At 38.3% G+C, this 13,640-nt stretch overlaps 2 protein-coding genes across 2 annotated transcripts; one reads left to right on the top strand and one right to left on the bottom strand.

Moving 5' to 3' along the window:
- Window positions 1-6,085: 6,085 nt before the first annotated feature.
- LOC141639430 (uncharacterized) lies at window positions 6,086-6,776 on the bottom strand. Its single transcript, XM_074448561.1, has 3 exons — window positions 6,587-6,776; window positions 6,360-6,448; window positions 6,086-6,280 (listed from the first exon to the last, which is right to left on the bottom strand). Exons 1-3 carry the CDS (start codon window positions 6,774-6,776, stop codon window positions 6,086-6,088), a joined length of 474 nt encoding a protein of 157 aa, XP_074304662.1.
- Window positions 6,777-12,616: 5,840 nt separating this feature from the next.
- LOC141639429 (uncharacterized) lies at window positions 12,617-13,164 on the top strand. The gene is made up of 2 exons (XM_074448559.1): window positions 12,617-12,679; window positions 12,793-13,164. Exons 1-2 carry the CDS (start codon window positions 12,617-12,619, stop codon window positions 13,162-13,164), a joined length of 435 nt encoding a protein of 144 aa, XP_074304660.1.
- The last annotated feature ends 476 nt before the right edge of the window (window positions 13,165-13,640 follow it).

Below are 13,640 nucleotides of genomic sequence, written 5' to 3'. Positions count from 1 at the left end.
CGTTTGACCACTCCTATCCTAGCCTTGCCGGAGGGTTGTGAGAACTTTGAGGTATATACCGACGCTTCAAAGAATGGTCTTGGTTGTGTTTTGATGCGGGGAGGGAAAGTCATAGCCTATGCTTCGAGGCAGTCAAGCAATATGAGGAGAACTACCCTACTCATGATCCGAGTCAAGGGTGCGGTTGTGTTCACTCTTAAGATTTGGAGACACTACCTGTATGGAGCAACTTTTAAGGTGTTCTCTGATCATAAGAGTCTAAAGTATATCTACACTCAGAAGGAGCTTAACATGCGACAGAGACGGTGGATGGAGCTGATTGGAGATTATGATATGGAGATCATCTATCACGAGGGTAAGGCTAATGTTGTTGCAGATGCACTGAGTAGGAAGAGCGTTCATTCGCTATGTACAGCTATGTCCTTGCTGAAGTTGAGGGATGAGATGTCTAGTTTGGGGATCTTTATGATTCGAGAGGGGGATACCATCGGGGATTTGACGATCGAGCCAGAGTTGTATGAGAACATCAAAAGTAAGCAAGAGCTTGATCCTAAAATTCAGGAGTGGAAGTCAAAGGTAGAGAGTGGAACGGCTTCCAGGTTTTCTATCCATCGAGATGGGAGTGTTCGTTTTGATGGGAGATGGTGTGTTCCTGAGGATGCAGAGTTGCGGAGAGTGATCTTGACGGAGGCTCATTGCACTCCCTATTCAGTTCACCCAGGTGGTGACAAGCTTTATAGAGACCTTAAGAAGACTTTTTGGTGGCCAAACATAAAGAGAGATGTAGCTGAGTTTGTGGCGGATGTTTGACCTGTCAAAAGGTCAAGAGTGAACAAAGGAGACCACAAGGTAAGATTCAGTCTTTGAAAGTACCCGAGTGGAAGTGGGAGTCGATCTCCATGGACTTCATTGTGGGGTTACCTAGGTCACAACAAGGTAACAACATGATTTGGGTGATTGTTGATCGGTTAACCAAGTCAACCCATTTCGTTCCCATGAAAGATACTTGGTCTAAGATGCAGCTGGCATTGGGTTACAGGAGGCATGTGGTTCGGTTACATGGTATACCTAAAGATATCGTTTCTGATCGTGATGCGAGGTTCATATCCAAGTTTTGGCAAGAGCCGCAAGAGTTGATGGGTACGACTTTAAAGATGAGTACACCTTTCATCCGAAACCGATGGTCGTGGACGAACGGACCATCAAGACTTTAGAAGACATCTTTGAGGGCATGTGTTATGGACTTTGGGGGCGATTGGGAAGACAGGCTTGATTTGATCGAGTTTTCATACAATAACAGTTATCATACAAGAATTGGGATGGCACCTTTTGAAGCTTTGTATGGCCGGAAATGCCGAAGTCCAGTTTATTGGGATGATAGTTCCGAGACGATGGTTTTAGGGCCACAGCTGGTTCAAGATATGGTTGAGCAAATCCAGTTAATTCGGCAAAAGATGAGAGCAGCTCAAGATCGTCAGAAGAGGTACGCCGACTTACACCGCAAGGACATTGAGTTTACGGTAGGTGACAAGGTTCTTTTAAAAGTGTCACCTATGCGAGGTGTTATGAGGTTTGGGAAAAAGGGTAAGCTAAGCCAAAAGTTTATAGGTCCTTATGAGATTTTGGACCGTATTGGCGAGGTGGCCTACAGGTTAGCGTTACCACCAGCTTTGGATAGGGTGCATAATGTTTTTCATGTATCTCAACTACGGAAGTATGTGAGCGATCCGTCGCATATCCTTGAAATGGAGAACATCGAGCTTGATGAATCCTTGTCCTACGCCGAGATTCCTAAGGAGATTCTTGATCGCAAGGTTCGTAAGACCCGGAATGGTGAGACGGTCTTACTCAAGGTCCTTTGGTCTAATCATAATGTGGAGGAAGCCACATGGGAACCCGAGGAAGCTATGCGAGAACGTTTTCCTAACCTTTTTTATCAGGTATGTTTGGTTACGGGGACGTAATCGTTGTCTTTTTAGGGGGGTAGGAGATGGTCGCGGTCTTGTTTTGTTTTGTTTGTTGTTTTGCTTTGAGTCGGGATAATGATTTTTGTGGTGACTTGTATAGTTCCTTGGTGTTGTTATATGTGGTTAGTATAGTCTTGTGGCGCAGTGTTGTGCTTTGTCTTATAGTAGATTGTGAACTTCGGGACGAAGTTCTTTTTAAGGGGGGAAGATTGTAACACTACGGATTTTCTTTGGTGACTACTCGACCGAGTAGAGCCTACTCGGCCGAGTAGTGCTGTTGTCGTGTGTTGTTTTGGTTCTGCCGAGGAATACTCGGCCGAGTATAGTGAATACTCGACCGAGTAGAGGATACTCGGCCGAGTATACACTTACTCGACCGAGTATCCGGTCTGGCGGAGTGTTATTTCGACGGTTTGATTAGGGAATGTTTAGGGTATTTTATATTCCGCGTCAGTTTCTAAATATCATTTTCAAAGCTTTATCATTTCTACGTTACCCTAATTACACCCTAATCATCCCTTAATCTTTCCCTTAATCATTCCGTAGCATCGTCGTGTGAGTAATCTTCGTGACTCTTGCGTATAAGTTCTCGTTGCACTGTTGGTAAGTTCTATCTTTATGCTATTTGTACTCTTTGGGGTTACTGTATATATATATATGGAAATGGGATTATGGGAATTGTGCAATGTGTAATTGTGTTACATGATTATTGTATAGGAGAAGACTTCGTAGAGGAGCCTTTTTGATTGTCCGTGTTGCATACTACTGTTGGTTGCTAAGGTAGGGTTTCCCTACTCAGTTTACTGTTCATTGTTAAGACATGTTGTTGTGTGATTATTGTTATCTGTTGATCATCGGAGTATGGAGATTGTTGTGACGATGTTGGTATGAGGGTGTTGAGACAGCTGTGATGTTGTATGATTGTGAGTGTGGTTGAGTCACTTGCGGGAGTGGCTTCACACCCTAGTTCGCCCTCCGTGGAACCCGCCACGGGAGGGGATGTGCACATTAAGGGACAAGGATTGTTTGTCGCTCATTGAGGAGCCGACTAGGTGGGATCGGCCAAGGTCACCCATCAAGGCGCGAGGATTACCTGTTGCGATGGGTAATCTGGCAGGGCTACACACTTTGGTGTGTAGTCGGATACAGTATGTGAACAAAGATTAGAATTGGAAGATGATCAGTTGATTACATCGTTTGTCTGTCTTATATTGTTTGAGTAATACTGACCCCGTTGTTTTTTGTGGAATCTGCGGTGATCCATTCGGGGATGGTGAGCAGGCTTGACAGGTATTGCTAGTGATGGGCTTGGGACAATCATGGGAGTGTGTCATCACCAGTCATAGCATCACCGTCCGAGTCTTAGCTTTGATTTCTTTAGTTGTCAGACATTGCAGTTGTATTTGTTTGGATTAGTTTTGGATTTGGTTGATGTAAACTTGACACTTTACAGTACTTTAATAAATGTGCTCAGTTCAGACGCTTTTTGATATGTACTGACCTCGGGCAACCGATATGGTAACACACTTTCATGGTAGGGTGGTCCTGGTAAGGCACCTTGGTATGAGGGGGTGTTACAATAAAGAACAATGAGAAATATTTACAACGGAAATTGAGTATACTAGCAATCATGGGATGTGCAAGAGGGATGAGTTCCGCACACTGTGAAAACAGTGGGAGCTATTTTAAGGCAAGAAAGCCTATGTCTAGATTGGATCTAGACACGTACTCAGAAAGTTTTGTAATGCAAATGTATACATTACGAAAGGAAAACAAGTATGTAGCAAGGTTGAGTAGGGAGTTGCTAAGACCTACTTACAATGCCTATTCTTAGGCTTAACATGATGAGTCATGTCATTTCAATTGGATTGAGATGAACAACTACATACAAGATCAAATTAGATTATAGAATATTAAATAATAATCAGGCATTGACTATTCATATGTGATAATCGCATTTGTCGTTCGAGTTTTACTTTAAAACTCTTTTATTATACTTTGTTACATCCAAACGGGTTGTATGACGATATTGAACCCCGTTAAAGTGAACGCGGATTAACATAGTATTCACCCATAGTCACTTGTATGAGGTGACTTCTCGAAGTGACTAGAGTGTGATGCGATTGATGGCAAGTTCAGTGCCATACAGTCATGTGAGATGACTAGTCGATCACATAGGCAGACTGTTAGGAACACTTTGTCGGGCAGTGACCGCTTATAGAGTTTTGGCAAATTTATATAGCCTGGTCGTGGCGAGAGCTACTATAGTATTCTAATGAGTTGATTCTTTTGACTAAAGAATGTTCGCCTAAGATGGCACAGTTTCAGATTAGCTTTGATTTATGTTACTACGACCTTCGTAAATGGGGTCAAATGTGCATATTTTGGGTTATGATGGCTGTGGCTAGTCGAAGGGAATAGTGCGATAGGAATTGTCCACCCCTTTGTCAGGTTTAAAACAATATCTCAGGGCCACTCGAGGAGTAATGAACTGGAAATGCGTGGCTACGCTCGGAAGGTTTCTATGATAGAATAATTCCGGTCAATTGGTTATTCTCCAGATCGAGGAAACCACTCTCGATATGATCACTTGCATGTACGACCTGAAAGACACCTTGCATTGAGTGGGAGATAGTAATAAGACAAGAGAATTGGTGACGCACACTTGTCGAGGACAAGTGGGAGATTGTTGGAATATGTGTCCTCCGACAATAATGCGATCACAAGTGTCGATCATGATGATCACATGTTTAAATCTCATTTTAAGAATACAAGAGGGATGTAATTTTTTACAGTCAACTGGTCCACACATATCGGTAATGATTGGCTGACTAGAGTTTGACATTACTGTCGTACGACGGTGGTGATCAGTTGATCCCCTTAGGTCATACCTATAAGGAAATACTCTTAATTGATTATTTAATTAATCGTATCCGATACGAGTTAATTAAATTGCTTAAAATTGACGGATGATCTTGTGAGTAAAATTAACGTGTCTTATTGTAATTCGATTATATTAGATACGGTCTAAGTAATCGAATTGTTTTATTACTTGGATAAAATGATTGTTTACGAAACAATTGAAATCGAAATTGAATGAATGATTTATTATAAATACAAGACGTTGTAATTTATAATTTGATAAACCGTTTTGGCACAAGTAATTACGAATTACTAGTCGATTTTGTATATGACATATTTTATGAGTATGTTGATTTTTAATATGTTAAAAATACATTGCATTGTAACATGTCATGTAACATGTAACATGTGACAAAATTGACAAATGACAAAATAAAATGGACTACCCATTTTATTTAAGTGTGCCGAAAATGGAGGGAGTATAAGGTTTATATTGTGTTTTATTTTAATTGGAAACATAATGATAAAAGCCTACTATTTAGCCTTGCATGCCTAGTCTCATCTTGAGAAGAACAAGACCATGAATTGGCTCCCCAATATAGACCCCCCCAACCGGTTTTCCATGTTGTGTAACAATGTGGATTTCTCAATTATTCATTCACAACTACACCTAATATTTTCTAGTGTAAGAAAATCAATTCTCTATCTTGTGAAGAATTTTTAGAGAAATAAAAACCTCACTAATCTCTCCTCTCTTGACCGAAATATACAAGAGTACAAAATATTATTTTGTGTCAAATTTTAGTAAGACTTATATTATTACTAGATCATAATAATATTAGTTATTAAGAGTTTTCCTTGGGTATATGCTTTTGGGAGAGGTTCTAATTTGATCCTTGTTCATCCATTGTTGGAAAGCTCAAGAACTAACAAGAAGGAGATCTTGTTGGTGCCCTTTGATCCGAAATCCCAATGTAAGATTGATGATTTCTTCCCTTATCTTGTTTTAGTTTGCATGCATAAGATCTTGTATTTATTTTATGACTAAATAAATCTGTTGATATATGAATATGTAAATTAATGAGATTAATAATTCTAACAATAATACCAAGCCCACCAAACTTCTTGTCAGTGCAAACCTTAGTCCAAGCCACATAAGATTTTTTATGAAACTCTTCAGATCCACACCATAGGTAGTTCCTACAAATAAGCTCAATTCTATCCATCACTGTAAGGGGAATGATAAAAATACGAGACTAAAAACTGTGGAGTTGAGATAGAACAGCCTGAACAAGCACAAGTCGACCTGCATAGCTGAGCTTTCTAGCACCCCATCCACGTATTATCATCACCACCATCTCAACAAGTCTGGAACAGTCCCCCACTGCCATTCTCTTATAAGATAATGGGGATTCCAAGATACCTGAAAGGGAAGTGCCCCTCTCTGAACCCTGAGACTCCCAGAACAAACTGACTATCCTCATTACTCATAACATTAAAATAAATTTCAGACTTCTCTCTATTCATTACCAGACCAGAAGCCCTAGAAAATGTGGCAAAAGCTCTTAAAATAGTACAGATAGAATGCTTGTCCCCCCTGCAAAACATTAGTAAATCATCTGCAAAGCACAGATGAGTCAGACTAAGTGCTCTACACAGAGGGTGGTAGTTAAAATCCATAGTGTTTGTCACTAAGGTCAAAATCCTACTAAGGTATTCCATGCTAAGGGTAAATAATAAAGGTGACATGGGATCACCTTGTCTGATCCCTCTCTTGCCTTGGAAATAACCAAAGTTGGAGCCATTAAGAGAAAGATTAAACCAAGGAGTTGTGATGCACTCCATTATCCACTGGATCATCTGATGAAGGAAATCCAAAGCATACAACATTTGTCTAATGAATTCCCATTCAACTGAGTCATATGCCTTCTTGAGGTCCACCTTCATCAAACACCTAGGTGAGCATTCTTTTTTCTTGTACAGTCTAACCAACTCATGACAAAATCAGGATGTTATCAACAATGTCCCTCCCTTTTAAAAAAGCACTCTGATTCTCACTAACTATATCAGGCAGTATAGAAGCTAATCTAGCACATATCACTTTAGAAATAACCTTATAGACCACATTGCAACAAGCAATAGGTCTAAAATCAGCCACAGTCAGAGGTCTTTCCTTCTTAGGAATAAAGTCAGAGTGGTAGAGTTTACTAGCTTAAGCATTTTCCCAGCAGAGAAATATTCCTTCACAGCTCCACATAAATCAGCTCCAATAATATCAAAGGCATCCTTAAAAAATTGATAAGTGTACCCATCAGGTCCAGGTGCTTTATCAGCAGGAAAGGAAAATAAAGCCTCCTTGATCTCCTTATCAGTCACAACTCCAGTTAACTGCAGTTTATGCTGATCAGTCACCATTTTGCCTTTCTGAACAATGCCCCTATGAACCTTAGCCACTTTTGTTTGAGTTCCCAGAAGATTCTTGTAATATTTGATAAAAGCTCCTTCAATGGCATCAAGTGTGGTGTGATTATTGCCATCCATGTCACGAATTCCAAGGATCATATTCTGCATCTTACGTGCTTTGATGACACTATGGAAGTAGTGAGTATTGTCATCACCATCTTTTAGCCATTGAATTTTGGCATTTTGAGCAAGAAAGCTTCTCATAGCTACCTCCCTTTATTTATAAAGAATATCAGCATTCTTTACTGCATGCTGCAAAGTAGTATTAGTTGGGTCATAGTGCAATTGGGTCTGCATACTGTGGAGATGCATCAGAGCTACCTTAGTAGTGGTCTCAATATTAGCATAGCCAACACTGTTAAGCTCTTTCAATAACTTCTTAAGTAGCTTCATGTTTTTGACAAACTGAAACATTTTATACCCATACAAAGGTAAACTCTAGATATCTTGAACAATATTCTGAAACCCAGGGTCCTTTCCCCACATATTGAAGTATTTAAAACATCTTTTCTGTTGACCTACTTCAGAAGTGAGATTCATAGTGCACGGGCAATGGTCAAAAACTCCCTCAGGGTGATACACAGTAATGGTATTAGGGAATTCTAACAACCAGTTATCATTTACAAGTGTTCTATCAATTCTGCTGAACTTCAAGTGCCCAACCTCATGTTTGTTTGTCCAGGTGAAGAATGCTCCCTGAGCAGGTATATCACACAAACCACAAAAATCTACACATTCCTGAAACTTCCTTACCTCAGCATCAGTAAAAACCGACCCAATTCTTTCATTCATAGCCAAAACATTGTTAAAGTCTCCCATGACAACCCAAGGCCCCATGATAGAATTCTTCATATTTTTAATAGAATGCCATAAAGAAGTACGATCAGCAAGTCTATTAAACCCATAGACCATTGATAACCACCAAACACCCCCAGTTGGTAAATAAGTAATTTTGGTATGCACCACTTGAGCCTCACTTCTCAATACCTCAACATCATAATTACTAGCATCCCAATGGATCCATATCCTACCTCCATCATGACTATTATTGTTATGGACCAAGGATCCATAGAAAAGAAGTATTACACGAAAAACTAATAAAGTGCACGAAAGAGTGAAAGACAATTTAGTACAATTTACAAAATTTGTCAATTAATATTTCAAGAGTTAGAATATATAATGTTACATTTCACCACTTAGTAGACATTCATACTACCACTTGATATTACACATACGTCATAATTAAAAAAAAAAACCAATAAAAAATGAAAAGAATATTCAAAACAAAAGAAAATTTCAAAGAAATTCCAAAACCATTATTTTCAGATTTCATGCAATGTTTGATATGTGAGTTTGTCATCCTCCTACAAATTTCAATACAAATACAAAAATTATAACTAAATAGGATTCTACTCTTATTACTTAATTCAAAACATATAATAAGGATAAAAAAGTTAAATAATTCATTTAGTTATCTATGTAAACTTTACCTACCAACTTGTGAATAAAATGAAAAGTAGGATTGTTATAATATTTATATAAGGAAATTTTTGTTATTAATTATCTAAGTAATTTCAACAATTTATTTGAGATAAGAAGAACCATTTTGTGAATTAAGGGGGAGATAAAAAAAATATATAGTAGCATAAATACAATGTATAATAATGGTGAGGGAAAACAAAAATGTCACCTATTAAGTAGAAGTTAAATTAATAGGTAGATTAATAACCACAATCAATACGTAGATTAATAACCAATTTTATGAGAGGAAAATAAATAGTTTGTATTATTTTGTGGATATTTTTTGTCAAACACAACCTTTAAAAAACTTTTTGCAAAAACACTACCTTTAAAAAAAAGTTTGTAAAACACAACCTTTAAAAACCAAAAAGTTGGAAAACAATACTTTTTGGCCGAATTCCGTCAGTTTAATTTATTTTCGGTGTCATAATAGTTCGCACGTGTCATGTATGTTTCACTTTTTCTGTTATTTTTGTTTTCCTTCGAATTCATTCACTCGTTCTTAATTTTCCCTCCATTTATCCAACAAACCGTTTATATTAATTCCCCCCAGCAAGATTCAGAGGATAATCGCAAGGAATTGGGGTTGTTTATGAATTGGATTATTCAACTGTAAAAACTTGGGATTGTATAAGGTGATTTAGATTTAAAATTAAGAAGTAAAGAGAGAGTGAAATAGAGTGGAGGGAGGAGTTTAGTCATCACACATTCACACGTGATAGAGTATTTTTTTTAAAGATGATTGAGTAATTACACAAATTCTCATTTGTGACGAACAGTATCCGTCACAAGCTTGTGACAGGTCAAATAATATCCACATGGGTAGATAAAGAAAAATGATTTGTAACTACCTAGGCACTCTATTTTTTGTCTTATCTACCCATGTGAGTGATATTTGACCCGATATAAGTTTGACGGATATATCCGTCACAAGGAGACTTATTGGAGTAATTAATAGTGAGTCATCAACGGATTTTTATTAATTGGGTCAAACTCTAGTCTAAAAGTAGTGTTTTGCAACTTTTTGATTTTTAAAAGTTGTGTTTTACAAACCTTTTATTTAAAGGTAGTGTTTCGAAAAGAGCTTTTTTAAAGGTTCTGTTTGACAAAAAAAATCCTTAATTTGTTTTTAGTTTGCAACTAATGTTTTTTTTTTTTTTTTTTTTCTACTTATAAGTGTGTAACACATGATATTTAGAGATGACTTGTAGATAGATAATCAAGTAATTAATATACATGAATTATTATTAACCAATATAAAAATGACATGTGGATTAAAAATTAAATATTTTGTGTAGCCTTTTAACTATATTGGATAGATTTTTACTTTCCATCAACTTGGATAGTGAAACTAAAAGATATCCCAAAATTAGAATATGATCGTGGTTGGCTTTCACCCCTAGCCACAAGTTATCCTCGTTATTGATGGCAATTTTTCCTAATTTTTTTTGTTAACCTAAAGACTTATGGAGCTTATTGAGTCAACAATTTGGGAAGATTCTTCTTTAAATGATCCTAACTGATTCAGTATTAAGCTCCGAACATGAATCTTTTTGGCACCACCCAATGCTTCTATCTTTAGGGGTCCTTTGGCGACTGAGACGTCCTCATACTTATTTTGTTAATTTGATGTTTTTAAGTAGATTGTAGGATGCTTATTCATTAGGCCAGGTACACAAAGTAATATAGGTATAGAGTGTGGTATTAAGGTAAATATTAATAACTATATTAGGCTTTGCTACAAAAACGAGATCCAATTCAGCTCATACAACGCTTAACTAGGCTATGTTTAATAATAATAATAATAATAATAATAATAATAATAATAATAATAATAATAATAATAATAATAATAATAATAATAATAATAATAATAGTGATAATAATAGTAGTAGTTAGTAGTAGTAGTAGTAGTAGTAGCAGCAGCAGCATCAGTAGTAGTAGTAATAGTAGTAGTAGTAGTAATAACAATAATAATTTCCCAAGAAAGCGTTGCCATTGTTGCGTCTCCTTCCTTCACCATGGCTAGGGGGAGGGGTCGCGCCCCAAAATCAAGGTTACTTACGGACTCCTCTCATGATCGCGATTCTCATGGTACTGTTTTCTCCCCTGTTTGTTCTACCTCTTCTGTAGGTCGTTCTTCTTCTTTACGTAGTCATCGAACTGTCAATGAGGTGATTGTTCATGCTCTTCCTACTCCTAATCCGTCTCCTATTGTTCATATTTCTTCTGCTAAGTCTCCAATTGTTTCTAATTCTTCAATTTCTCGCACTAATAACACTGGATTAACTCCGTCTTGCTCGATAAAAACAGGGGAAGCCATGGCTTCTCCCATGGTTACTTCACCTGTAGTGGAGATTACTAGGGTAGGGACAGTGGTTGTGGATACTATTGTCGATCATGTTCCTACGCCTACTTCTTATGTTGTTAATGGAAGTAAAGTGGCGGATAAGGTCTCTTCTGGGAAAAATTGGGCGGATGTGACTAAGGATAAGGCAAGTAAAGGGATGAGTCTCTTCTTTAACGAGGATAGTGCTAAATCTTATGAAATTGACATCCATTTAGATGAAGTTCAAGATGAGCTGGTGAAGTGGAAATTCATTTTAATGGGGAATGTCTTGGGTGCTAAACCTACTATGAAACAGTTACTGACTTTGTCCAAAAGCATTGGAATCATGGGTCAATCCCACTTGTGCAATACTTCAAAAAAGGCTGGTTTAGCTTTAAGTTTGATAGTGAGGAAGCCATGAATGATGTTTTAAACAAGGGTCCATGGAAGTTAGGGTCTAACTCTATAGTGTTGAAGCAATGGACTCCATACTTTTCATGTATCACGGAGAGTGTGGCCATTGTCCCCATCTGGATCTTGTTTCCTGATCTTGATCCTTACATGTGGACTGATTCTGTCCCGAGTAAAATGGCTAGTAAGGTTGGGAAACCTTTGTTGGCTGATCTCCACACCACATGTTAAGCCAGATTATCCTTTGCTAGGGTGCTAGTTGAGGCTGATGTGTCAAAAGAGTTACCAGATCAGGTGGTTATCAATGCTCCTTTCATTAGACAGTCTACACAGAGGATTGTCTATGAATGGCTCCCATATTACTGCAAAATCTGTCACAAATTGGGTCATTTGAAAGCTTCTTGTAAGCTGAGTAGGCCTATTATGGAGAAAGATAAGGTCACTAGGACTTCTGAACCTGTTGCTGCACCTAAGGGAAATAAGCCGGTTTATAGGCTTGTCCCAGCTGCTGCTCCTAGATCTACCCAACCTGACAGGGTAGTTGCCTCAGAATGCCATGAGCTAGGTAGTACCACAGCATCTTCAGGGGGTGAGTCATTAGCTTTGAGGGTCAGGAGGACTCAGGATGCCCGAGGCTAGGTTCTCCTGTCTAAGAAAAGTCTAAGTCTCCTTCCCCTAAGAGAGCTGTAATGCACTCAGGAAGCCATATGCTAGGGCCTCCTCCTTGTCAGGAAGGGCTGTCAGGGTACTTTCAGTGCAGAAAAGGCATGACCATACTGCAGAGGACCTTGTCTCTCCAAATAAGTATACTGTTTTAGTGGATCACGTGGATGATACCCAGCTAGTGGCTGATCCTCCTGATTTACCCCCTCGATGGTTATATCAACTTGGAACATCAGGGGGTTAAATAAAGTGACTAAACATTTAGAGGTGGTAAAATATATGAAAAACACAAAAATAGATATCCTTGGGTTGCTTGAAATCAAGCATAATAAATCCATTAAGATCTTGAACAATAAATTTAGTAGTTACAATCATTATTGTAATTACAGTAGTCATCATAATGGCAGGATTTGGCTACTTTGACATTCTTCAACTGTGCACTTGTCTATTATCCGAGGCACAGGTAGTTCACTGCTTTGTCCACCATTTAGTTTCTGGAAGGAAATTTCACTTGTCTGTGGTTTATGGCAGTAATAGTGCAGTTCATAGGAGAAGGCTTTGGGACTCTATGATCAGGCATGCTGCCATAGTAGGGCCTTGGGTTGCTATGGAGACTTTAATATCATTAGAGATGCTCAAGAAAAAATTAGTAACACTCCACCAGATTTAAATGATATCACTGAGTTTAATTCTTGTCTTGAGAGGTGTGGCCTTGATGACTTACCTGACATTGGGTGTGAGTTTACTTGGTTTAATAAACATGATCTATCTACTAGAGTTTACTCTAAGTTAGATAGAGTGCTCACTAATGCAGATTGGATATTGACCTTCACCCAGACTTATGCTAGTTTCCCTTCTCCTAATGTTTCTGATCATTGCCCTGCCCTATTGCAATTCTCTGGGGATCCTCATCCTAAAAGCAGTTTAAATTCTCAATTGCTGGATTGATCACCCTGATTATAAAAATAGGGTTTCTGCTGCTTGGTCTCAAAGGGTGACTGGGAATTCAATGCATAGGCTTATGGCCAAGCTTAAATGTGTTAGGAATGCCCTTAGAGAGTTGCACTTTGCTAATTTTTCTAGTATTAAGCAGAGGCTGGAGGAGAAGAGGACTAAGCTCAGTAGTTGTTTTGATGCTTTAAAACTGGATCCCCTATCTGAGGCTTGTATTAATAGAGAGAAGAGTGTGTCCCAGGAGTTTTGGAGCCTCAAGGAAGCTGAAGCTAAGATTCTAATGCAGAGGGCTAAACTTCATGATGTCAAGTACAATGAGGTGTTGGTTCTTCTTATTTCTTTGCTAAGCTTAAGGAAAGGCAACATAGTCAATTTATTAATGAGATTCAGGATACACATGGGAATACTTACAGGGGTTTACAGTCTGTGGGGGATGCTTTTGTTGACTACTACAAGAAGCTACTAGGGAC

The sequence above is a fragment of the Silene latifolia genome, unplaced genomic scaffold, assembly GCF_048544455.1.
Source record: "Silene latifolia isolate original U9 population unplaced genomic scaffold, ASM4854445v1 scaffold_389, whole genome shotgun sequence".
Lineage (NCBI taxonomy): Eukaryota > Viridiplantae > Streptophyta > Magnoliopsida > Caryophyllales > Caryophyllaceae > Silene > Silene latifolia.
The sequence above is the reverse complement of the archived record's forward strand: the minus strand, read 5'-3'. Positions and strand labels throughout refer to the sequence as shown.